This window comes from Drosophila sechellia, chromosome X (genome assembly GCF_004382195.2).
Source record: "Drosophila sechellia strain sech25 chromosome X, ASM438219v1, whole genome shotgun sequence".
In the NCBI taxonomy this organism is placed as follows: Eukaryota; Metazoa; Arthropoda; class Insecta; order Diptera; family Drosophilidae; genus Drosophila; species Drosophila sechellia.
In genome coordinates this window covers 13,250,017-13,275,491 of record NC_045954.1, presented here as the reverse complement: position 1 = coordinate 13,275,491, position 25,475 = coordinate 13,250,017, and the positions used below count along the sequence as shown (strand labels likewise).

The 25,475-nt window shown below is 38.0% G+C and overlaps 2 protein-coding genes across 4 annotated transcripts in view; one reads left to right on the top strand and one right to left on the bottom strand.

Moving 5' to 3' along the window:
• LOC6618547 overlaps positions 1–25,036 on the bottom strand; it is a 117,142-nt gene extending 92,106 nt beyond the window's left edge. Inside the window, exons 1-2 of one of the 3 annotated variants that reach the window (XM_032725343.1) lie at positions 24,640–25,036; positions 17,790–17,902 (exon numbers count right to left, since the gene is read on the bottom strand). The gene's annotated coding sequence lies outside the window, so the exon portion shown is untranslated. The remainder of the gene's footprint in view (positions 1–17,789; positions 17,903–24,639) is intronic. The other 2 variants (XM_032725341.1, XM_032725342.1) reach the window with 2 other exon arrangements.
• Positions 13,759–14,842, top strand: LOC6621156 (classical arabinogalactan protein 9). Its single transcript, XM_032725345.1, has 2 exons — positions 13,759–13,847; positions 13,930–14,842. Exons 1-2 carry the CDS (start codon positions 13,838–13,840, stop codon positions 14,661–14,663), a joined length of 744 nt encoding a protein of 247 aa, XP_032581236.1. The 5' UTR covers positions 13,759–13,837; the 3' UTR covers positions 14,664–14,842.
• Positions 25,037–25,475: the final 439 nt, after the last annotated feature.

Sequence of the window (25,475 nt, the reverse complement as noted above, 5' to 3'; positions counted from 1 at the left end):
AAAAATCTGGGAAAATATTTTTGGCAAAAAAATGAAATTTCAAATTGGCTTTTTTGGCTATAACTTGACTAAAAATGGTCACAGAGCAAAAAGGAGTACCATTTTGTACTCCTTACAACCAATACTAACAACCCCTTTCACTTTTAAGCTGATTTTGTTAAATTAATTTTTGGACAAATTTTCGCATTTTTTGTAAGGGGTACCATCATCAAAATTTGCAAAAAATTGAAAGATACTAGAATTCCAAAACTTGAATGCAATTCGATTGGGATTTAAGAAACAAACTCAACGAGGTATGACATTCCATATTTGGGTAATTATTTCGAATGTTTTGATCAAAATACCAATTATTCTTTTCACAACATATCTGGGAAAATATTTTTGGCAAAAAACTGAAATTTCAAATTGGCTTTTTTGGCTATAACTTGACTAAAAATGGTCACAGAGCAAAAAGGAGTACCATTTTGTACTCCTTACAACCAATACTAACAACCCCTTTCACTTTTAAGCTGATTTTGTTAAATTAATTTTTGGCCAAATTTTCGCATTTTTTGTACCATCATCAAAATTTGCAAAAAATTGAAACATCCTAGAATTCCAAAACTTGAATGCAATTCGATTGGGATTTAAGAAACAAACTCAACGAGGTATGACATTCCATATTTGGGTAATTATTTCGAATGTTTTGATCAAAATACCAATTATTTTTTTCACAAAAAATCTGGGAAAATATTTTTGGCAAAAAAATGAAATTTCAAATTGTCTTTTTTGGCTATAACTTGACTAAAAATGGTCACAGAGCAAAAAGGAGTACCATTTTGTACTCCTTACAACCAATACTAACAACCCCTTTCACTTTTAAGCTGATTTTGTTAAATTAATTTTTGGCCAAATTTTCGCATTTTTTGTACCATCATCAAAATTTGCAAAAAATTGAAACATCCTAGAATTCCAAAACTTGAATGCAATTCGATTGGGATTTAAGAAACAAACACAACGAGGTATGACATGCCATATTTGGGTAATTATTTCGAATGTTTTGATCAAAATACCAATTATTTTTTTCACAAAAATTCTGTGAAAATATTTTTGGCAAAAAAATTAAATTTCAAATTGGCTTTTTTGGCTATAACTTGACTAAAAATGGTCAGAGAGCAAAAAGGAGTACCATTTTGTACTCCTTACAACCAATACTAACAACCCCTTTCACTTTTAAGCTGATTTTGTTAAATTAATTTTTGGCCAAATTTTCGCATTTTTTGTACCATCATCAAAATTTGCAAAAAATTGAAACATCCTAGAATTCCAAAACTTGAATGCAATTCGATTGGGATTTAAGAAACAAACTCAACGAGGTATGACATTCCATATTTGGGTAATTATTTCGAATGTTTTGATCAAAATACCAATTATTTTTTTCACAAAAATTCTGTGAAAATATTTTTGGCAAAAAAATTAAATTTCAAATTGGCGTTTTTGGCTATAACTTGACTAAAAATGGTCACAGAGCAAAAAGGAGTACCATTTTGTACTCCCTACAACCAATACTAACAACCCCTTTCACTTCTAAACTGATTTTGTTAAATTAATTTTTGGCCAAATTTTCGCATTTTTTGTAAGGTACCGTCATCAAAATTTGAAAAAATTTAAACATTCTAGAATTCCAAAACTTGAATGCAATTCGATTGGGATTTAAGAAACAAACACAACGAGGTATGACATTCCATATTTGGGTAATTATTTCGAAAGTTTTGATCAAAATACCAATTATTTTTTTCACAAAAAATCTGGAAAAATATTTTTGGCAAAAAAATTAAATTTCAAATTGGCTTTTTTGGCTATAACTTGACTAAAAATGGTCAGAAAGCAAAAAGGAGTACCATTTTGTACTCCTTACAACCAATACTAACAACCCCTTTCACTTTTAAACTGATTTTGTTAAATTAATTTTTGGCCAAATTTTCGCATTTTTTGTAAGGGGTACCATCATTAAAATTTGCAAAAAATTGAAACATCCTAGAATTCCAAAACTTGAATGCAATTCGATTGGGATTTAAGAAACAAACTCAACGAGATATGACATTCCATATTTGGGTAATTATTTCGAATGTTTTGATCAAAATACCAATTATTTTTTTCACAAAAATTCTGTGAAAATATTTTTGGCAAAAAAATTAAATTTCAAATTGGCTTTTTTGGCTATAACTTGACTAAAAATGGTCAGAGAGCAAAAAGGAGTACCATTTTGTACTCCTTACAACCAATACTAACAACCCCTTTCACTTTTAAGCTGATTTTGTTAAATTAATTTTTGGCCAAATTTTCGCATTTTTTGTAAGGGGTACCATCATCAAAATTTGCAAAAAATTTAAACATCCTAGTATTCCAAAACTTGAATGCAGATCGATTGGGATTTAAGAAACAAACTCAACGAGGTATGACATTCCATATTTGGGTAATTATTTGGAATGTTTTGATCAAAATACCAATTATTTTTTTCACAAAAAATCTGGAAAAATATTTTTGGCAAAAAAATTAAATTTCAAGTTGACTATAACTTGACTAAAAATTATCACAGAGCAACAAGAAGTACCATTTTACACTTCAAATAAAATAGCTATAATTGTACCTATTATTATCTTTGGAGAAATGCAAGTTTCTCTTTTCAAAACAATACAGTTGGTAAGCTTTTTGCCCAGTGAAGAGCGAGCTCTGGAAGTGGAGAGGGATGGAATGGGGAGACCGACTATGGTGTTGGGAATTGTCAGTTCGAGCGGCCCTCGTGGACACGTTGAACGTTTTTAAATTCAATTTGCAAAAGTTGAAAGCTAATGACGACGCCCGAAACTAAGTGGCCACTTGATTTGACTGAAATGTGGAGCAAAAAATCCTGGCGCTCTACCCGACCGTTTTGGGAAAACCCTTTCGCTTTCCCGGAAAATGTTCAATGCTGCGCGGCTAAGTGCAAGTTTAAACTTGTCAAACGGCTGCGCTCCAAGTGTCAGTCGGGGGTGGAAAAAGGACCCTTAACCCCCCGCGTTCGGTATATTTTCCGCCCCTCTTCAATGCCAACTGGCTCACATTTTCCATTTCCACACCTACCACCCGCCGTCAATTTCTTATTCGCTGCCTTTTAATAAATGATTGCGCTTCGAGGAGCTAGCGGTCCGCTGAGTTGTTGGCCACTCAACTATCCATTTCGCCCCACTTGCGCACACACCACCACCACCAACCCCTTTCCCCAATCACCTGCATGACATTTGCAAAATTTTTTACCTCTCGCTTTTTCCGCTCGACTGAAATATGAAGTTCTGCCAATAATTTTTGGCTGTAAGCGAAAAATGCACTCGGTGACACAGCAGAAGCTCAAGGGATACTGTCCAGTAACGGCCATAATGGAAACGGTTATAAACGAAATAATAGCCGAAACAATAGTTGAGGGAACAAAACTTGAAAATATAGTGGCTGTGAATTCAAAATTATTTATTTCAATAATTAAAGCTTCTATTGCAAACAATACAAATTGAAACAGCATTATGTGAGTTTTCAAAACGAAATGTCTGGAGTCCTGATCTGCGTATAACTTTTGAAATGAAAGCTATTTTGAAATGCTCTTCACTAATTTACAAATTTCCCTCGTTACCAAGTAGCTGGTAGTGGTAGTCGAAGGAAAAGCTTATAATTATCACATCAACTGGCCTTCCCCTTTGACACTTTTCCAGTTCTCCGCATTTTTTCCCGTTTTCCACGAATGCCTCGAAAATGATTCGAACATGGTAAAATTACCCATAATTGTCACAGCTTTTTCCAGCCTTTATTATGAAGCCCCTGCTTTTTTTCTTACTTGCCCGCTTCGTTCATCATGTTGTTGGGATCTTCATAACCACTTTGGGTGACTTTTGTTCCGAGTCAACAGCATGGAATGGTTGCAGTGTGAAAAATTCATTTAAGCAGTCGCTAAACTCCGGCATCATATATCATCCTGGACAGAGGAGAAACCAGGACTGCAAAGCGAAGGGGCGACATGATGAGCAGGGGTGAAGGGACGAAGAGCAGCGCAAGGCAAAGGTATGGCGAAATTGGCAAGGAGCCCGGTGGATCCGAGGAGGAAAGGACCTGGTCCTGTCCTAGCTATATACTTGCGGCCACGCTCGGCGCGCCTAGTTCATAAATCATTAGGCTCGATTGTCTGGCTAACACGCTCAGGTCCCACTTCTCTCCCACAACACTGGGAGAAAACTAGTCAGACAACGACAAATTCACATGAAATATATATATATATTGCCGATACAGAAAAGCGTAGTATAACAAAATAGATGGTAATATTATAAATGCATACAATATATAGATAATGAATAATAAAATTGTTTCTAAAATGCATGCAAATGTTTGTAGTTTATCTTTGCCACCACAAAGTTTTTAGCAATTTTTCTCCGTGTACTTTTTCCGTGCTTGCCTGGCACACACTAAATTAATAAAGCATTTTGCTATCTCCCACAGTCCCATCCTCGACCCCAAAAAAGCAACAGAAAAAATAACCAAGGAAGCAAAATCCAAAGTAATAAGAAAGGTAAGCCCCAAAAATTGCAGCTTCCAAAAAAGATAATAAGCAATGAATTATCCTACACGCAACGAATTTCAAAATCAACCTGAACTACTACACCCATACCAACGTACAGATTCAGCTATATCGTCATATCGTGCTACATATGTAGATGGGTGTGTGTCCTTTTGGAATTTATCGCACGTTACGCCTGATGCTGAGAGTTGTAATTTTTCATGAACAACCCGGGGAAACACGCCAGTGGAAAACGCTGAGCGAGATGAGAGTGGCGGGTGGAGGGATCAGGCGAAGGACCAGCCAAGGATGGATATGGACAGGGACCTGGAACTGCAGATGGAGATGGAGATGAAGATGGAGCGACAGTGCCTCACATGACTGACAAACGATCCAAGGCAAAGTGATGCCAGCCAGCCACCAGACAAATACATTTCATTTGAAAGGGTTATATGATTGAAGATTTGATCTGTGATTTTATACAAATATTTTACACATCAGCTACTGATGAACCGTTCTACTCCACATTTTTATGATGAATATAGTATATATAAATAAATCGAGTGGTATTTTTAAGAAAGAGGTAGCTGAAATGCATCTCAAACAATTTTAAACTTTATGACGTTCGCTTGTGTCTTGTACATTGTAGCATATCACCACTGACACTTTTGTCGCCCTTTCGCATATGTAAGCGAAACAGGTGCGTTAGTGAGTGTTAGCACGTGTCTGTGTGCGGCGGTGTGTGACGACAACAAACTTCATGAAAAGGATAAGCTGAGCGAACAACTCCACACGCGCGCACATAATGCAAGATTAATTTCTGATGTCGTTATAAATAAAAGACCGAGTATTTTATAGCCACCCCATGCAAAGTAAAGAGAGAAGAAAAATGCAAAAGTACAAAGGAATTTGCCAGCAGTGGACAAAACTCGCACTCGCACACGCACACACACACATGCATAGAAGAGTTAGGTAATATGGGGCGTATAGGCAATGGAAAATGGGGCGGCAAACCAAAACCAAAGTCAACGACCACAAGAATAATGTTGCATTTTATTTCTCCCGACAGTAATTCGCGGGCGGAACGGTTTTTGTTCACATAATCGGATTTGCGCACAAGCAGACACAACCAACCACCCACCCACACCCACACACACACACACACACTTAGCGTTTTGGCCAAGAGACCATCATAAATTCCGCCAAATGACAAAACATTCAAATGCGTTTTCTTCCATTCTCTGTGTCACTTGTCGGTCGTTCTGGGCCAACTTTCGAAATGGTTAACTAAGGAATGCATAATTGGTTCATTAAGGGCCAACGGGCATGACTCTGACCACTTAAAAAACCCATTTGAGCACAAATTGAATGCTATATAATTCAGTTGAATTAGCGGTCTAGAAAACGAAATTGTTAACAATAAAATGGTATTGAATATCAAATCCATCAACATTTAACAATCCTTTTAATAATCTAGGACATTACCTTTATATATTTATTAACTCAAATGCGCTTTGGCAAAAGCACCATCAAAATTTGTACCCCACCGAACTGTGATAATCTTCAAATTCAGAAACAATTTGCTAATCAAACAGATACCGGCAAAGTTAAACCCATTATATTGATGCAGTTTTGGTCGAGTTATGAGCCAGCAATCTACCTCTCTCTATATACTCCGATTGTAATCCATTGGCCAAAACAATTTGAACATCCGCTCGGCGGGCATTAAAAATTAATAACTACACACAGAATATAATTCCCACGAACGGCGGCCGGGAAATCCAATGAATTTTCAAATATATTGAAATGTGCGGTCAGTTTATGGAGGGAATGCCGAGGTATGGCATCTGTATATACACACTAGCTGGTTGATAAACCGTTTGTCTGAGCAATTATAAATGCATAAATGAATATGGCGTTGCGAGTAACAAGCAACAATTTTTCATGCCACATTTACGAATTATTATCCCAGACACACCCACATCCACACCCGCACACACACACCCACACACCTAGGCTAATCAAATTTTCTAGGTGCTAACTGAATTTTGCGATAGAGGCAAAGCGAGCGGTGTAGAGCAGGTATTCATTCAATTAGCCAGAGTGAGGATATACATCAATGTTCCACAGCTGCAGGCCCAGCTTTCTCCGCCTTTCTCCCGCCCTGTCTCCACCGCACTTTCCTCTCACCGCCCCACTCTTTTCAGCCCCTTAAGTGGGTTGATGAACTGAAATGAGCCAGTAAACGAGAAGAATGAACAGTGAGCACAACTTTGGATCGCCAAAAGAGCTGCGTTCATTTGGGGAATTCTATCGGATGGCAAACATCAATGCAATATGTAAGTATGGCTATCAATTAAATCATGGGAGCACCAGTAACAATTATTCGGTATTAACTGGGTGCAAACCAAATTCCTAACCCATAGTTTTTTGCAGTGTTCTGTAGCAATGAATAAAAAGGAGGCTAAGCGATGGCCGGCTCACCTGATGACCTGTAAGGCATATTCAGCACTTTTGGCCCATTGTCCGTTTCCCTACCTCATTCGCTCCCTTATAAGCCTGTCCGCTTGTCTGGCCGGCAGGACAATATATTTAGCTTCTACTTGGGTCCTCGGCTAGCCATTCATTTTAATGTCCTTGTTGGTGTTGCTTATCCTGTTGTTGTTCTTGCCGGACGACCAGCCTCTTAGTCCTTCTAATTGTTGCCATTTTTGTTGCATTTCTCAATTTGTTTGCACACTTATCACATGGAGTTCTTACCGTCCGGACATCGCCATCGAAAAATTGGACCAAGCCTAGTTTTCATTAGCTCTCCAACCGGGCAAGATCCTCATGAAGCCACTTCAATTGAATGAGTCTTATGAATAACTCACAAAATCATTGACTCGAATTGAGTTGTGTACTTGAGACAAATGTAAATTTCGATATATTTAATACAATGAATTGCAAACAATTTGACTACTTTGAACTGGCTGAACTCTGTTTCGGCTTTATATAAAAATGATGATTTTAGCAAATGTGTGTGCCACGTAATGTTTTATTTATAAGCTATTTATAATGGGATATATTCAAGGAAGGAAAGACCGAAACATTCAAGTTAATGATGCAATATTAATCAAATTTAATTACCACATGTTCATGGCTTTAAACACTACAGATGTTTTGCTGTTTATACAGTTTGCACAGTTTTTCAACCCTTTTTAACTCCCATAAATTTGTACATATCCAAGAAAACATATATCAAATAAGACCAACAACATATTAAGCAGCAACGAAAACTTCGGCCAAACCAAACTCTTCAAACTAGTAAAAAAAATAAAAAAAATACGTAAACAAAGCCGAAAAAAAAAAACTTAGAGAGCGAGAAGTGCTCAGAACAACATTTTCAGCGCTTAGTCACGCACAAAACTTTTTCGAATAATATTATCTGAAGAGGGGAAAAATAAAATAAAATAAAACTAAGAAAAACAGATACTCAAAACGCCCACGCGCCACGCCCACACGCTAAACAATTCAATTTGGGCGCCATAAAAAATGGCAAATGCGGCGGGACGAGATGTAGATAAAGTTGGTACAAAGAAGCCAACAGATAAAAACTGAATGGACTCCAAATTTGTTTTGGGTTTTTCCCAAAACTTGCCGACGTGTGAGTGTGTACTTCTTCCTTTTTTGGGAGTGTGCGAAAGTGCAGCAAATCGTTGCAAGTACCGCCAATCCAGTCCGCTTAAGTTGAATCCCCATTTCTGTCCGAGCGCCCGAAAAAGTTTAATTGTTCGCCTTGGACTCACAAAGTCCCTAAGGCACCCCAAAGCCACCCCAATCCACCCAAATCCAGCCCAAAAGCCACCCACTTCACACACTTCATTCGAGCGCTTTGTTGTTGCGATTGCAACATTTGAAGAAATAAGTAAAGCCCGAAAACAAATTTCAAACAAAACGTGAAACACGAATAAATAAAATTGAACCAAGCCAAAGCAAAGGCAACAGAATCAAATAACATAAAATGAAATAAAATAAAGTAGGAGCGCACACACAACAATAGGTATATAAATAAAAATAAGAACGGAAACAAATGCGAAATACAACTTCAAGGTTGAGTTGTTCGCGTGATCGGCTGAAAGTTCAACTCACTCACGATAATAAAGAAATATTTTGTCGTACAATAAAACACAAGTTCAAGTGCATATTATCTTATCTATTAAATGCTTGCTTCGTTTGCAAACATGGTCACATTGGTTACGATAAATCGTTATCGTTACACGGTATTCATTACACTAACGATGTTTGCATTGTGCAATGTTAGAACAATTATAGCAGCGTATATATCACATTGATATAATATAGTAATGAATGAAACAGCTTTACACAACATAAAGAAAAATAAATAAAAATTTATAAACGGTCACATTAATTATCCTGAAGGCCAGTTTTATTTGTAACGAAACGAATCAGCACATGAGATAAATAGATTCGTGACACGACTTCAGCACTTTTAAAATGTTGCGAAATTTGCATGCAAAATCGCGATGCCGACGTGGAAAAATGGAAAAGCTGCCACACGACAGCAGCAACAACAATTGAGGCAAAGGAACAACTGCAATTATTCAACAATTTGCAAGGCTTGATGGTGGGAAAAAGGGGCGTGGCCGGGGCAGCGGCTGCAGGTGGGCGGCAATGTTGGGAGCGGGAGTGGCCGGCCTGGAAGAAAAGTTCTTCAAACTTTTGCCATGCAAAAGTGTGCTTGAATATGTATGTATGTGTAGAAATTGTACATACCTTTATGTATGTATGGGAAATATAATATTTTCTTTATGCGTTTTATTGCTATTGTTGCGTTTGTTTTCATGGCAATTTTCAGCGAAACTTTGGTCGAACTCTTTGTTGCCAATAATAAATAATAATAGCATAGAAAAATTGCGTATGAAAACAAAATAAAGTACAATAAAAGAGTATTTTTAGAACGTAAGCTCAATAGTGTTTTTTTTCTCTTTTTCAGAATTATTACCAGTAGTTGAACGAGCTGCTATTTAATAATTACAACTTCAAGCCACTGCATTTTTTCAGTGCAATTGTATCGGCACTTTGTCAACTAATTGTTAGAGCTTAGTAGAAAAAAAAACCTTGATTTGCATAATAGATTCAAAACAAATTGTTGGGCCAAATAAAAAAAAATTAAATTTTCATACGATTTAAATGAAAATTTCGTTGCCTGTTAATATTTCAATATGATTAAATCCAAAGCGGATTATTAAATAAATGTTTCATTTTATTTCTTTCTACTCTGCCATTGTTATTTTTATGTTGAAAATCACTGTTTAAAGGTCTTTTTGTTAGTTTAGCCATTGATATATACTGATTTGTGCAACACGTGTATGCCTATTACTTAAGTTAAATCGTCATTCATTCATTTTGTAAATGTTCTTAACCTACTACAGCTCATTCGGCTCATTCATCCTCCGATTTTAACCCGTGCCCGTGGCCCACGTAGTTCCCACACAGTTTGTTCCCTGTCCAGGTCTGTCTTGTTTACAGGTTTTTTTCGGATCTCTACCATTTTTTTTTTTTTTTCAGCTTTCATAGTTTTATTTTTTCTGTACCGCTGTCTGTTGGTTTATTTTGCTGTCTTGGCAGAAAACCGTGTAGTCCGATGCAGTGATTCTGCTGCTGTTATAAAATATGAGCTGGAATTAGGCTACCATAGACACACCCATACACTGGCAGCGGCACGCACACACACACACACACACACACGTGCGGGATAGACAGGACATATTTGTGCAAAGTTTTCATATATTTTCGTGCCTGGAGTTTGGCCCGCTCCGAGCGGCAGCTGATAAAAAAGCATGTAAAGTGGATATGGGGACGGGGGACAAGAGACAGGGGAAACGGAACAAGGGACTGGGAACTGGGAACAGGACATATGTCCTGCAGGGATTCGCCTCCTGGCTCCTGGTGTGAAAGGTGTGAGCGAGTGTGGGTTTTGTCAAATGTGCACTCATTTCTGCTGAAAAATTGAAGTACATGCATGACTGCTCCAACCTGTCACAGGCCACCACCCACTCGACCACCCTGAAGAGTCCTCGTCCACACGGAGAGAAAAACATAGCTTGAACTGTTCCTAAAACACTTTTCAACTAAGCATGATTTCCCAAAAAAAAAACATTCCACAAAATTTCATTGAATAATATAGCAGCAATAAAATAATTTCGATATGTGATTAGGTTTTCGTTAAATTAAGCTTTGTTTAATGATATCTAAAATGATCGTTACTATATCTGTACTACGTATGTAAAAATACATTTTACTTTCCTTTTTCCCAGAGTGATCGGAAGACTTTAACTTGTATATTATTTTAGGTTTCGTTGTTACTTTAGTTTTTACTTTTTTTGTAGATTTCATAAGATTTCCGGTCACTTCACTAATGAGTTTTACAATGCCCCGTAGCACAGAGTCTCGAGCCCTGGAAATTGTTGATACAATGTCCTTGCACAAACAGTCCTTAAATCCAATCCTTTCTTGGACAAACAGCCATGTGTGTGTGTGCTTAATTTAATTTCCCATTCTTCATCTCGGTCTGGTGGTTGGGTAAGAGTGTGTGTGAGTGTGGGAAGAAAGAAGGGCATTTCCATTGAGCCGTGTCTCTGTTTGTCTTCTGTTGGGCGAGGTCATCTTTTACGGAGGAAGCTGCCTCCGCTTAAGGAAAAATTTTACAACAGCTAAGTGCTTAATTTATGTTGCTCGACTAATTCATTGAGATGGTCAGAGATAAGTTGGAGAGTCCCACTCGAAAACCTGACAAAAGGCCGAGGTGAGGCTGCCACTTTTAGCAGCAGGCTAAATAATTGGGTTGTCGTGTGTGTGGGAGCTGCCGGAAAAGTGCACGATAATATTTAAAAGATATATTTTTAATTCAATTTGCAACGTAACTCGATAAGATGTGCAGTAGTAGAGACAGAAAATGCACTCTTTTTGGGGCTAATGGATTATAAAAAACGATACAATGGTAAAACTTTTTGAGCCAATGCCATCCGCTTTATTTTGTACATTTTACTTAACTTATCGAGAACTTGCCGCTTTTTGTGAAAAAAAAGTGTCCTGAGAGTTTTTAATAGGAAAGAACGCAGGGAAACTTTTACTTCTGCTCCAGCAGCTTTTAAGTGAACGTATAATTATTATAGATGCTTCAAAACCAATCTGAAGTTTATGGGCGAACAAAAGAGTGGAATAATCTTAAGACCCTGGTAATGATTAAACTCCTTAAAGTTTCGGGCCACTTTCTCGTCTGGAAAGTTTGCTCGACTATCGCCTAAATCACAGCGAACTTTTTAGCCGCAAAGTGATTCATTCATAATCTAGAAGAAACTCAACTATTTTGTGCATATCTCCGCCTAAACCAACTGGCCAAAGTTCATTCATAATCTGAGATTGTTTCGCCAACTATTCGCATGTACTTCATATTTAGATATATGTGTATGTATACATATATATGTATATATAAATATATAAAAGCGTACATAAACACTTTAGCACACTGGCAGATGAAGAAAGGCGGATTTATCATAAACTTGGCTGCTTTTTAATATTCACATCACACGCTGCGTATGAGTAATTTTGCCCGGCAAATGGCCAAGTCGTGTTTGTTGGCGAGGGTGTAGCTTTACGAGTGCTAAGTGAATGAAACAAAGTGAATTAAACTCAATCCAATTGAACCATAACGATTGAAAGTTTCCGGGCTTATGCGGGCTGTAAAGCACTCCACAATTTGAATATAAATTAAAATACAACGAACATCATTTCGCAACTTCAACAATACCCAACTCAAAAATTGTAAAACAAAAAAGGAGTCTGAAAAGGGCACCTACGAAATCCAACAGATGTCGGAATATAAATGCGTGCATAAATATTCGCCATGCGACAACAATTGATTCTGTTTGCTTATGCCGTTTGGAAATATTCTACACTTTAAATAAATAATTATTTACGATCGCAGTGCAAGGGTTCAAAGGGCACGATTGGGTGGTGGAATCGAGGATATCACGTGATGGAGCTGAGTGTTGGCCAGAATTGAATCATGATATGCCATATTGCTATGCTGTGATTCAATTGTGAATATATTTGAGAAATAACAGATTTTTAATGCAAATAATTAGAATTTATATAGATACATATATCCGTCATCAAAATAGCTGATTCATTTGAATTCGTTTGAAGTGAATCGCTGTTCGTTTGGCCCAGTAAACTTCTCTATCACTGGGTGATTGGTATAAAAATCGCTCATAAATTTTAACTGCAACAACCATATTTAATTACAAAACTTTTGCCAACTGTCCAGCGCTTTTCAACGCCCCTCTCCCCCACCAGCAGTCCAGGACATGCGGGACACACGGGGATATGGTGGTCCTTTTTGTTTTTGTTTTCACAACCGCGCTGCAGGAAAGGTAGACTTTCCGAGGGGCGGAAGTGGCGATGCGGAGGTTTTCATGGCGAAATTATTACGCATACCCACACACACACACACAGATGCCCCCTTAGGCTCTTTGCCATTTTTATCGACTGCCAAATGGCCAACACTTGTCCACTCATCCGCTCTTGGCCACATGGCCACTTGGCCACTTGGCCGCTTGGCCGCTTGGCCGCTTGGCCTAACACTTCCGGTCCGGGGCCATAAACCGAAATCTCTTGTTTGCAGTGGCCCGGAGTCAAGAAGCAATTGCCAAAAAAGAAAAAGGGAAGAGAAAGCAACTTGGGGCCGGACCAGTGAAATCAGTTAACAGGCAATTTGAACTATTTTACAGATTGCGTACGAAATGGCCAAACGAACCGGGCCAAATGTCAATGCCATCAATGTATGTTCGAATGGAGATCACTGTGGGAAAACTCTTTCCAAAGTCGGTATTAAATCCAAAATATTACATATGTAACAATATATTTGAAAACGAACATTAAGCATGATTGTTTTCCCCTCAAAGAATACGTAATATATTACAGCAAAAAATAAGACAACTGCGAAGTAAAAAACAAACGGCAAAACATTTTGGTTACATTAACTAAGCACGGAACCCTAAAACCACAGCCAGAGCTATTTTGGTTAATTAGCAGAGTGCCGAGAACCTCGGGGATCATGGACCATGTACCACTCAACAGATCTCAAGTGCTTTCCCTGTTCCCCAGCAAGATAAAATCTGCAACTGGGCGATATAAAAAGAGCCCCGAGTGCAGCTAACATCATTCGCTAACCAGCAGAGAAGTTGAAACTGCAGAGGCATTATCGAACGCAACATGAGAGTTTGTGGGTAGCTCCGATCTAAGATCGTCCAAAAAAAAACTCAAGGAGTTTTTTCTTATTTTTTTTTTTTTGTGCTTTATCCTAGACCACTTGCTGCTGATTGGATTAGTTTTGGCGGCTATCGCCGGCGGTCGTGAGGCTCTGGCACATCCGCCCAGGGCCGAAGAGCCACCGTGTACTCCTCCCCCTGATCCGTGCACAACAACAACATGCCCACCACCACCACCACCGCCGTGCACCACAACAACGTGTCCACCACCAGAACCACCACCATGTACAACAACAACATGTCCACCACCAGATCCACCACCGTGCACCACAACAACATGCCCACCACCACCTCCGTGCAGAACAACAACATGCACACCACCACCGTGCACCAGGACACCACCTCCATGCACCAGGACACCACCTCCATGCACCAGGACACCACCCCCGTGCACAAGAACACCTCCGTGCACCACCACTCCTCCCTGCACCCCACCGTGCACCACCACACCTCCCTGCACCCCACCGTGCACCACCACTCCTCCCTGCACCACCCCCAAAAGCAACAACGGTGAGGCAGGTAACAACGATAATGCTGGAATCATCGATGATCGAGAACCTATTGCCCAGGTGCTGATCTCGCGCCACGATTGCCGTGGCCAGGAGGACGGAACCTTCCTCGCCGACGTGCGTCACTGTCGCCGCTATTACGTGTGCAACCGTCAGAGGTCGAAGCGCCAGAACTGCCCCAACGGCTACTGGTTCGATCGCGAGCTGAAGGCCTGCCGACTGGCCAGTACCGTCAACAACTGTGACGCCAGGCGCAACTGAGGTTGCTGCTGCCAATGTGGCCATGTGCACAAGCAAAGCAAATTGGCATTTCAGAATTTTTTTTTTTACTATTTCAAAGAACATAGAAGCAAAGCAAGTGTGAATTAATTGTAAACTATTCCAAAGCAATAAAGAAAATATTTCACCGATTATACAATAAATAAGAGTGAGCATTCATATTTGAGTTGAACATTAGTTTGTGCAAAAGAGTGTGACAGAATATTGCCAGCACCGATTTACTTCGATCAATTTGAACTATGCAGCTGTCGGCCCTTTGATTTACTTTCGAAATCAATCAGAGCCTTTATTAATATATAGCTAAATATAGAACACGAACGATTAAACTGTCTGGCCCGCTCTCCAATTGTCATCAATTTGCCCGGAGGCAAAATAAAGAAAACTTTCAATCAGCCGAACAAAAATTGCGAAAAAGCAAAACAAGCTCATAAATTTGTCAACACTTTTGGAGCGACATCGAGTGGGAGTGGAAGTGGATGGTGGTAGTGCCACTCGGGTGGGAGGGGCCAGAAAAGTATGCCACAGTTTGGTGCACATCCATATCCGTTTTATAGGCGTCAACTTTTCGGTCGAGGACTGGAAGGGCCAACAACAACAGCAATAACAGTGCGACATTTGTGAGTTAGTGTCTGTGTGGCATTACTATGTCAGGCTATTTATTATATCCTGCCACATACCACCGCCGAGCCTGTGCCACCCACTTGGACTGTGAACTGTGGCCTGTGGACCGCGGTCCTGATGCTGGTGCTGGTGATGGTGCAGGGCATTTGACAGGGCAAAGAATTTATTTGTCGATAAGCATCCTTGATATTTTACGTTGGCGGTTCCCAAGTGGGTCCGGAAAATCTCGCGGAAATCTCCCCAAGTCACTAAATCAGCCAGGGAAAAATAGTCCTTGATGGTTATTCATGGCTTGTTGTAGCTTTTCCTTCAGATTGATATACGCTGATGTATGTCTCGCATTTCCGTGAATGTGAATTGCCAAATGTCTTCATAAATGTATGGCTTACGAAAATATGCTGCGAACGATTCTAAAGAACTTTAACTTTACTTGAATCTCACATACAATAAAGACTCACTGACAAAAAAAAACATATTGCAATCAGGCTCGCGAGTATGCCATTGCAGTTCTTATAATTAGTGTTAACAAATGCGTTATATGTAAAGGCGTGCCAGTGTGGCAAGTTGTTAAACATTTCACAAGCACCCTTTGCCTTTCCAGCGTTCGTATGTAAAAGTAATGAACCCATTTACTGCATAACCATGAAACAAACTATTTCCTTTATATGGACATGCTCAAGGGAAAATATGTTTAAGGTTCAAGAAATATAATCAGGGCACTTAAAAACTGAATTTTTTCACCGCTGCGCTCCGTGTTTTTATGTATTACATTCTTGCTCCTTTATACGTATAATAATAATATTATTATTTTTGGTTTTTTTTTTCTTTTGGGTCAGCAACACAAATCAAAACGCAAAGCGCCGCAGCAGAGGACCACGTGGCGTCGCGTCTGACTTTTATCATATTTCACTGGGGCATTCGACGACCGCCGAAAAAAGGAAAATAAGGCTCACAGAAAAAAAAAAAAAAAACAGGCGACGGAAAAAATTGGAGAGACGAAATTGAAACAACATGGCAGGACCTCGGCTAAGGATACTTTTTGCCATTACCCGCAAAACGGGCCATGGCAATAAAATGCCCAAAACTTTAAATGCAAAAATGGGTTTTTGGTTGCGTTGCGCTCAGCTTTCGCCGTTTACGTGCATATATCTATGTCACCCAGTGTATATGTATTAAATATCTCCGCGCTTTTTTATGGCGCAAAGTGGCGCGCGAATTGTTTTTGCCCAGTTGGTATAACGCATTCGTATTCAGGCTCACGCCACCCCCTTACTCACGCACACACACACATTGAAAAAAAAAACACGCATACGTCCATAGGGACAAACATAGATACCCCGGGTGTTCACCCACAGATACAAAACCACCACACGGGGCAAGTTCTCACAGATGCATTGGCATTCTGGCCAAGAAAAATCCAGCAAATTTTGCCATTTATTCAGATTTGAAAATCGTCAACTGACAAAAGCTGTAAATTGATATTGAAACCAGGGATTCACAAATAAATGAAAATTACTTGAAAAAGAAGGCAGTAAAAAAATATGCACAAAGGTATAACAAATAGTGATACAAAAGACTTAATTTGAAACAATTCATGAAGCAAATATTCAAACGATTTTACTTGTAGTGAAAATGTATGAAATCAAATACAACAGTATTTTAAACTAAAATGTAAATGTCAATAAAAATCTAAACTGAAAAAAAAAAATTAAAACAAATATAAAATGAAATCTGAGTATGTTGCAGATAAACGTGTTGTGTAAATTGCGTAAGATGTATCTTAATAAAGATGATTTAGAAAGAAAATTCAATATGAAATGCGATACAAGGAAGTCAATTAGTGGAAATCAAATGACCAGAAACCGATACAAGAAACATACTTTTTAGTTAAATGAAACTAGATATAAACTGAATGATTTCCATTTGTCAGCATTTTTGCTAAGCAAAACTATTGATGCGCTTTAGGCACAGTTTAGAAAATTAAGAATTATTTACATCAATTTTAAATTGAATTATTATAAACATAATATGTCTGCAAATATAGTGAATTAATTGGAAAATAATCAAAAAGCACCCTTTCCTTTCAAAATGTAAATAAATACAAAGTTACTAAATGGTTTTAATTTAAATACAAATCATACGAACGATATTATGCCAAACGTAAATGCATTTCATTCATTTGCTTAAATTCCATTTAAGCTAGTTCTAGGCGAATTTAAAACGAACGCATACGTTTGGCTTGTGTATTTTATTTTATGGAATTTTTTTTCCAGTAATTGCATATTTTTTTAGATAATTTATTTCATTAATAATTGCGCATTAAATGTGAAGCTAACAAGGGCAATTGTTTGTGGCCGCTTAATTTATGGTTTACAAGCAAACATCAAACACCCTTGCGATTCAAATTTTTCGGCTTTAGGCGCTTAATTTTGTTGGATTTTTGCGGATATTTTGCGGCATTAATTAATAAGCATATTTAACACTTACCGCAAAAATCCCGACGACGAACAGCAGATCGTTTGTTAATCATGCGTCATTTAGTTTTTAATTTGCCAGTCCATAGATTTGCGAATGCCGACGACCATGCACTTCAGATTATCCTGCAAATAATTAAGCGGAAAACGTTCATCATTTATTTGTGTGGTGCGAATTAAGACAGATCCTATAAATAAATAAATAAAATAGAGAGTCCTGGAAAGCTGCCAAATGACTCCTCCAGGCTGGAACAAAAAATTTTCACATTTTTCCGCCGCCGTCGCCGTTTTTCTTTTTCTGTTCCTCATTTTTTTTTTGGCATTTTTTCTTCCATTTTTGCTTACGGCTCGTTTGGGGGGTTCATTTTGTAGATTGCGCGTTGAATTTTTAATTGCCCGCGCAACGAAAAATGTTCAAAATTACAACTAAACTTTAAATTAAACTTGAAACTGCACACACTCACGGATGCCCCCAGGGCGTGGTTACGGGGTAAGGAGTCCTTTTGCGCCAGGATATTTGGGGCCCGAAAGTGCCGCGGTTTGTAACGAGCTCCGCTTTTTCAATTATTAATTAATATCTCGGGCAGACACATATAGACGTAGTTAGAACAGCTGTGCTCAAAATAATAGAGCGTAAAATGGATACAATACGAATTGAATTTTAAAGGCAATCCTGGAGCAGAAAACTTCCAAATATGTTTTATTTCTATTATGCTTTATGCTTTAAACTGCAGATAATGTATAAATGATTTTTGAAGAATCCCCTAGTAGTACCACTATTCTGTGCTCTATGGCATTTTATATGGCGCCCAACGTCCCCTCGCTGGCATACAGTTACTGTGGAAAGTTTTCCACCATTGGTAAGTGCAAGTTGGGAGTAAGTAAAATAGTTTTCGAAGCAATTGAAAAACGCTCAACGGAAGGGAAAAACTTTCTGCATCTCAGTTCATTTTCCCACCGTTGTCCTCCGCTGCAATAACAACAACAATTAGGCCAAAAACAGCAACAAACACGTACAACTTGCACAATTTGCGAATGCGATTTTCAAATATTATTTTATTTTATTTTCCCCACATACATACATACATATATTTCGTCGGTGCAGGCAAACGAATTCAATTAAGAGCATTCGCGATCAAGAGGATGACGAAAACTTTTTGGCGGCACAAATTTCCAAGAATTTCCACAGCCGCAAAAGTATACGGACGGAAATCAAAGTGATAATATTTAAAAGAAAAATTCAAGAGGTTCCGCATTGCACTTTCTTCAAATTATTCATTCCAATTATTAATAAATATTTTAAGTGTAATTGAACGCTTTTGAATGTATAACGAACACAAATGTGAAAATGCATGCAAGTTTAGTGATTCTGACAAAAGGTGTTAGCTGAAATCAAAATTCGAAATTCAACAAACAAATGAATAAACGCAATTTATGCAAAAATGCCCTTTCATTGTGATGAAATTCAGCCAAAGGAAAGTCCATGTGTTTTTAGTTAGCAAGTAAATAAAGCCAAGATTAAACTGAAAACAATTCCGCATTTTTTACTTGACCAAAATATTCAGCAAAAACTTCCTAAAGTCACGAATTGGCTAACAAAGCGGTTAGACACTGTACGAGTATGTTGGGGCAACCTTGGCGTCTTTAATGCGCCATGTATGCAAGTTTATAGCCAACCGAGAATTCCCCAAGTGCTCGGAAATTCACATTATGTTAAAGCTGATTATCGCTAACAACAAAAGCAGAAACAACAGCAATGGTCGGGAAAAATACTTAAATATATGTATATGAGTATGTATGTATGCGGCTAAAAAGCGAAAGTGAAAAATGACTTGGATGTTGCACCTTTAAGGCGAGGGCAAAATAAAATAAAAAAGCAGACATGTTTGCCGCCGCTGCAGGCAAACAGCACGAATTCTTTGGCAATTTATTATTAGAAAGAGGCAGACGCCACGAGGCCGACGGAAAGAGACGGCGAGAGTGCGTGAGAGAGAGAGGTGGCGAAACGCTTTCAAAACGCTGAGTACCAAAGCGGAGGCGAATCTGCAGCGGTCGCAGGGCCATGACAGCTGTTTATGTAGTTGTCGCAACTACAGAAGCAGCAACAGCAACACGCAGCAGCATCAGACGCAACAGCAGCAGGCGCAGCAGCAGCAGACGTTGCTCTCGCAGGCGGAACACGCGACGAACTTGAAAAATGCATAGAAACGACCGCTTGGATACCCTCTTCATAATATTAAAATATAAAATAAAATATCAAATAAATATTTGCCTACAATTGTGACTTTTTAAAAGTAATAATTATACTTCATGCAGCTAGCTCTATACCTCTTTAATATAATAAATTGATTAATTTTACTTTAAACTATTTAACATATTAGCACTTCCAATAATTTAAATAATTTCTTAAGCATTTCCTAGCAATCAGCTTCGCCTTGGAAGCAAACATAAAATTTTGCGTATAATAACCGCATCTGCGCAGCAGACACCTTAATTATATTTATGCTTCCATTAAATGCAAATGACGAGTAACGTATAGACCCGCCCGCTACCACGTAGTCTATAAGGCATAAATATTAGCCATGTGTATTATTATTATTTTAGAGCATCCACGAGATGCGTCGGCGATTGGGTTGATTTGGGTGGCATGGGCGAACTGCCTGGCTGGCTGGTAACACACGCGCCATATATATATGCCCAGATTCTCAGTTTCTCAGAGTCTCAAAGTCTCCCAGTTTCTCAGTCTTCGCGTCTCATCCTCGCCATCCTCGTTGCCTAGTCAATATTTCATTTGGCACTTGAACCAAATTCTTTTAGTTTGCTGCGAAGGTTGACGTCAAAGTCGCCGTCGACGTCGCAGTCCACCTTTAGTAATGTATTTTCATTTGTGTGGCATCGATATTGCCGACTGTTTAGTAATCTCGCTAATTTAACCAACATGCATATACATACATACAAACATACACCTGATAACAACAAAGAGAATAGTACTTTGTTTTAAAACGCAAAAGATTAGACACAATTTCAAATATTTTTCGTTGACAATGCAGTCTGGCCAATTTCATGTTTCGAATTTTGCGCACACAAAGCTGGCAAATAATAGCCATTTTGCGTACGGAAACACAAGTGCATTTTAATACCGAACATGATATGAAATCATAGAGCGCATATATTTAGCAAATTTGCCAAAAATTAAATACACAGCTGCCCAGCGGGACAGATGTCGAATTATTTGTCGAGCGATTTACCTTGGGGAACTTGCTGCAAAAATACTTTAATTGATCATAACTTTTCGGCTATCAAAATAACAGTTTGTTGCCTTAGGCATTTATCCTCTCTATATTAAATTTCACTGCTGTAATATAGCTATATATTAAAAAATATAAATAAAGCTATTTGTTTTATATACCATCTAATCATTTATCCAATTGTTCTTCAAACATGTATAAGCTTAAACTTTCTGTAGTTTTGAGGTAGCAAAGACCTAGGTAAACTTTAAGTACTTTATTCCATATTTTTGCACTTGACATTCTAAGCTTTTCTGAATACCATTTCAGACCGACATTGAGGATGATTTTGTGCACCATTGTTTTTCATTTCCTGAAACATTCACTTAAGATCTGAAGGCACAACCGCAATCAGGTCATATAGCCGACAGCTCCCATGACAATGTGCAGATACACACAACATTTACCTATATATAAATGAGATTTTTCACTTTACATCTTTGGCTTTGTTGTGGCCCAAATTTCTGCAGTGACCGCAATGTAAAAAAAAAAATAAATATCATATACACAAAAGACAAGAAAAATCCCAACGAAACCGCTGTAAAGTGGTTAAAATATTTCTGAAAGATCTATTCTTCGCAGGACAGCAGTTTAAATTCATCATTATAAATAAAAATAATGCGAAAAAATAATCAAATAAATTACTGCCAACGAGTAGAAGCCAAAAAGTGAAAGCAGTACTTTATCAGGCCGTCTCTTTCCTTGTGGAAATGGCCATGTTGGTTTTCCATTTTCATGGCATTTTGCATTTCGCTACTGCCTGGCCCGGTCTGGATTTTCTTTCTCTTCTTTTTTTTTATTTTTTTATTTTATTATATTTGGTCAGTTTTCTTTTTCTCCCTTTTTCTGCTGTAATGAAAGCGATTACAAGCCGACAGCAAAGCAGACGATAATCAGGGGGAGAGGCGGGTTGGTTTGTGGAAAAGCCATTTCCTTTGCTTTTCCACTTCCTCCGCCCCTTTGTAAAGTTGTCGGGCAAATTTATGACATTTATTGAAATCGTTTTTCTTTTGGCTTTTCCAGCAGCCCAAAAAAAAAGTGCCCATTCCCATACCCATTTGCAGGCTTTTCTGCTCTTTTTCCGTTCTGATTAGTTGTATGCCATTGCGTTTTCCAACCACCCAAGTCCAGCTGCAATTAGTTTCACATTCCACGGGAAATCGCTGCGAAAATGCCGCACAATGCAAAAAGGCTTTAAGACCCGACTTTTCTGTGGCCAAAAATAATGCGGGGAATAAAGCAATGAAAATACTACGCACAGACACAAATAATAAATAAGAAGAAATCCCAGCAAATGAGAGGACCTGTTGCTCGGGACACAAAGGAAATGGGTGGTCAAAGGAGGCGGAAGGCAGTTAAGCTAACCGAAAGCGGCAAAATCGCCAAAGGAAGTTTGGGCTTAACAACAAAAACTTTTGGCTTAATTTTATTGAAATAAATGGTTTCAAAAATTGAAAAAATCTAATCTCAGCACAACTGCAGAGAGATAAAACTAAATGGAGTCAAATGCGGGAAAACTAGAAGGGAAATAACAACATGGCTAAGAAAATTAAAAGGATCGCAAAAGAAAATCGAAAAAACAATATAATCACACTAAGAAAATACGGAGAACAAATAAATATTGCCATTAAACATTAATGATGGATACTTTCTTCATGAATTTTAAAACAAATTGATAATGCAAAGCAGAAATTCTGTGAATTAAGATTTTATTTGGAGTAACAACTCATACTTTAGCCTTTAAAATGCAAAAATAATCCTTTTCCATATTTTATCAGCTGGTCAACATGCCATTAATTACCATCGAAGTTCCCCCAAAAAAAAAAACCCTAGTGAATAAAAGTTTACCACAAGAATGTTGTTTGCCTCGCCCAAATTTATGTGGGCAACATGCTGAAAAAATTTAAGAAAACCAAAATGGGAGCAGCAAAAATGAATGGAAAATGAGAAGAAAAACTAAGAAATCGACGAGGGCGCTGAAAGTGCGTGTATAAGATAGCCTTGAGCCACATATGTGGGAATGGGATATAGGAGAGCGCCAGACGAGATGAACATAATGCAAAACTTTGTCAGCCACCGATAGAGAGAGACGGCTGCACAGCCTGCGAAAGAGATGGGACGATTGGAAGTCTAGTGAATTCATTGAGACGGCGACAAAACAGAGAAAAACACACAGGGAAATTAAGTTAATGGACAATTAACACCAACCAAATACCCCTTAAACAATTAATTTATTCAATCTACTTATTGAATAAATATAGATTGTTTTCTGTTTTGCAAGCCCAAATAACTAATATTGTTTGCATGCTATTTCTTTATTTAACTTAATAGCATAGTTCATCACTCCCTAAAACACTGCGTATTTGCGAGGGTATTTAGAGAAAAGCCGAAGGAAAACCTTCGTCAAAGTTGCCGCTAACGGAATTGTTGTAGTTGTTAGCTTGGAAAATCTTTTTTCAATAACAGCAGCAACAACACAAAATACCCATTACGCATATGTAATAATTTTCATTTTCATTTTTTCCGAATTTTCTCCTGCTTTTTTTTTTTTGCCTTTCTCTTCGTGTGATCACAGCTGTGCCGGACAAGGAAAAGCGGGAAAAACGGAAGGGAAAATTGGTGAGAGAAGGGGGAAAGCCTGATGGCAGCCGTTTAATTTTTGCTCTTGTTTTTGTTGCTGTCTTTTATTAATGAATTTCTCTCATTTTTCCCCAATTCTCTATGGCCACTGCGTTCTTGTCGTCGGTTTTTATACAATTTTCCCTCTTCGCTTACTCGTTCTGCTCTTGTTTTTTACTATTTGGGCTATGTCTAAAAATATGTCCGCCAATTCGCTAAGTGGCCCCAAACTTATCTATACGGGATACATAGAAAATACGGTCGAAGTTTCCAAACGAATGCGACAAAATAGTTTAAATTAAACATTCATTCGAAATGTTTCAACATATAGCTTATATGAGAAAAATAAATAACAACAAAAAATTGAACACTTTTTTAAAATGTTTAGAAATGTTCAATAGCAAGTATATTCGATCCGAAAGTGCTGAGCAAATTAACAATTAATTATATAAATAATTAAAATAAAATTAAAAGAGATTAGATTAAATTGCTTTAGTATCCGCATAATGGACATCTTCTGTTCAAAAGGAATTTTTATGACACATCCACTTTTCCTTTCCATTATTTGGCTTAAACCAAACAACTTTTACAAAATACAGGCTTAAAGAGACTAATATGCCCTCTGGACCACTGAAGCTTGATTTATGCTAATTTCATTCAGCTACCACAGCCATAATGCCTTGATTTGATTAATATATTCGCAACCATATTTATTGCCTATTATGCTGAATGCAGCGTATACATATGTATTTGTTTTACGATGTATATTTAATACAAATTGTTATCCTTTGCAACTTAATATTGTCACTAGCCCACTAATTAATTGGTCAATATCGGCAAATAGATTTGTTATTTTAAGAAGAAAACACGGAAATACAATTTGTTTACATTGCAAAGCTGTCATCTAACATATATGTATTTGTGCATATGTTTAATTTTTATATATGTATATATTACTATTTGTGTGTTGTCTCCTCCTTTGGCTGCGTTGCGAAATGTTATTTTTATTTGTTTTTGTTGCCGCTGCGCTCCGCGAAAATTTCTCAATTTTTGGCGCGCATTTTTCAAGCCGGCAAGCTTCACACACACACACACTTTCACACTGGCACTGTCACTGCACTCAAAAAACCAAACAAAAAAAATTTGTATTTCTTTTGAACAAAAGCAAAACCTTATGATTTCCAAATCGTATCTCTGCTGTTTTTCTATTAGCAGCCAATCGCGAAGTTTTTGGTAGTGAAACGTTAATATCGAATGTGCTGTCACCGGAGAAAGCGAACCGCGCCGCGTGTCCGTACACGTGGCCAACTCGACGTAGACTGGGCGTATACGTAATGTCGGAATCTGTGGCTCTGCCGCATCGAGTCTGCCGCTCGACTGTTGCCGCTGCCACGGCGGATGCTGCCACTGCTGCTGTCGACCCGCCAGTGCTGCGCACTCAGCCAGTTTTGCCGACAACTCTGGCTAGTTTTTCCGGCTGCCGCTCGCTTACTGTCTTATTCTATTCAATCAACCAAAAGGGATTGTATTTGTATTGCTACTTTATTATGTATCTACCATAAATTGAGTGATTATTTTTCACAACATCTATATGAGTTCTTTGTAATACTAATAATCATTAACATTTACCAACATAGCTTTATAATAAACTAATTGGATTCTACTTGTGTAAAAAAAGGATACGTATTAATCAAAAATGTCTACTTTTAGAAGATCACACCATAAAAAAGTAATTGCAAGAATCTAATAATTGTTGTCCATTTTCCACTCTTGAAAATTAATTTCCTGATAAG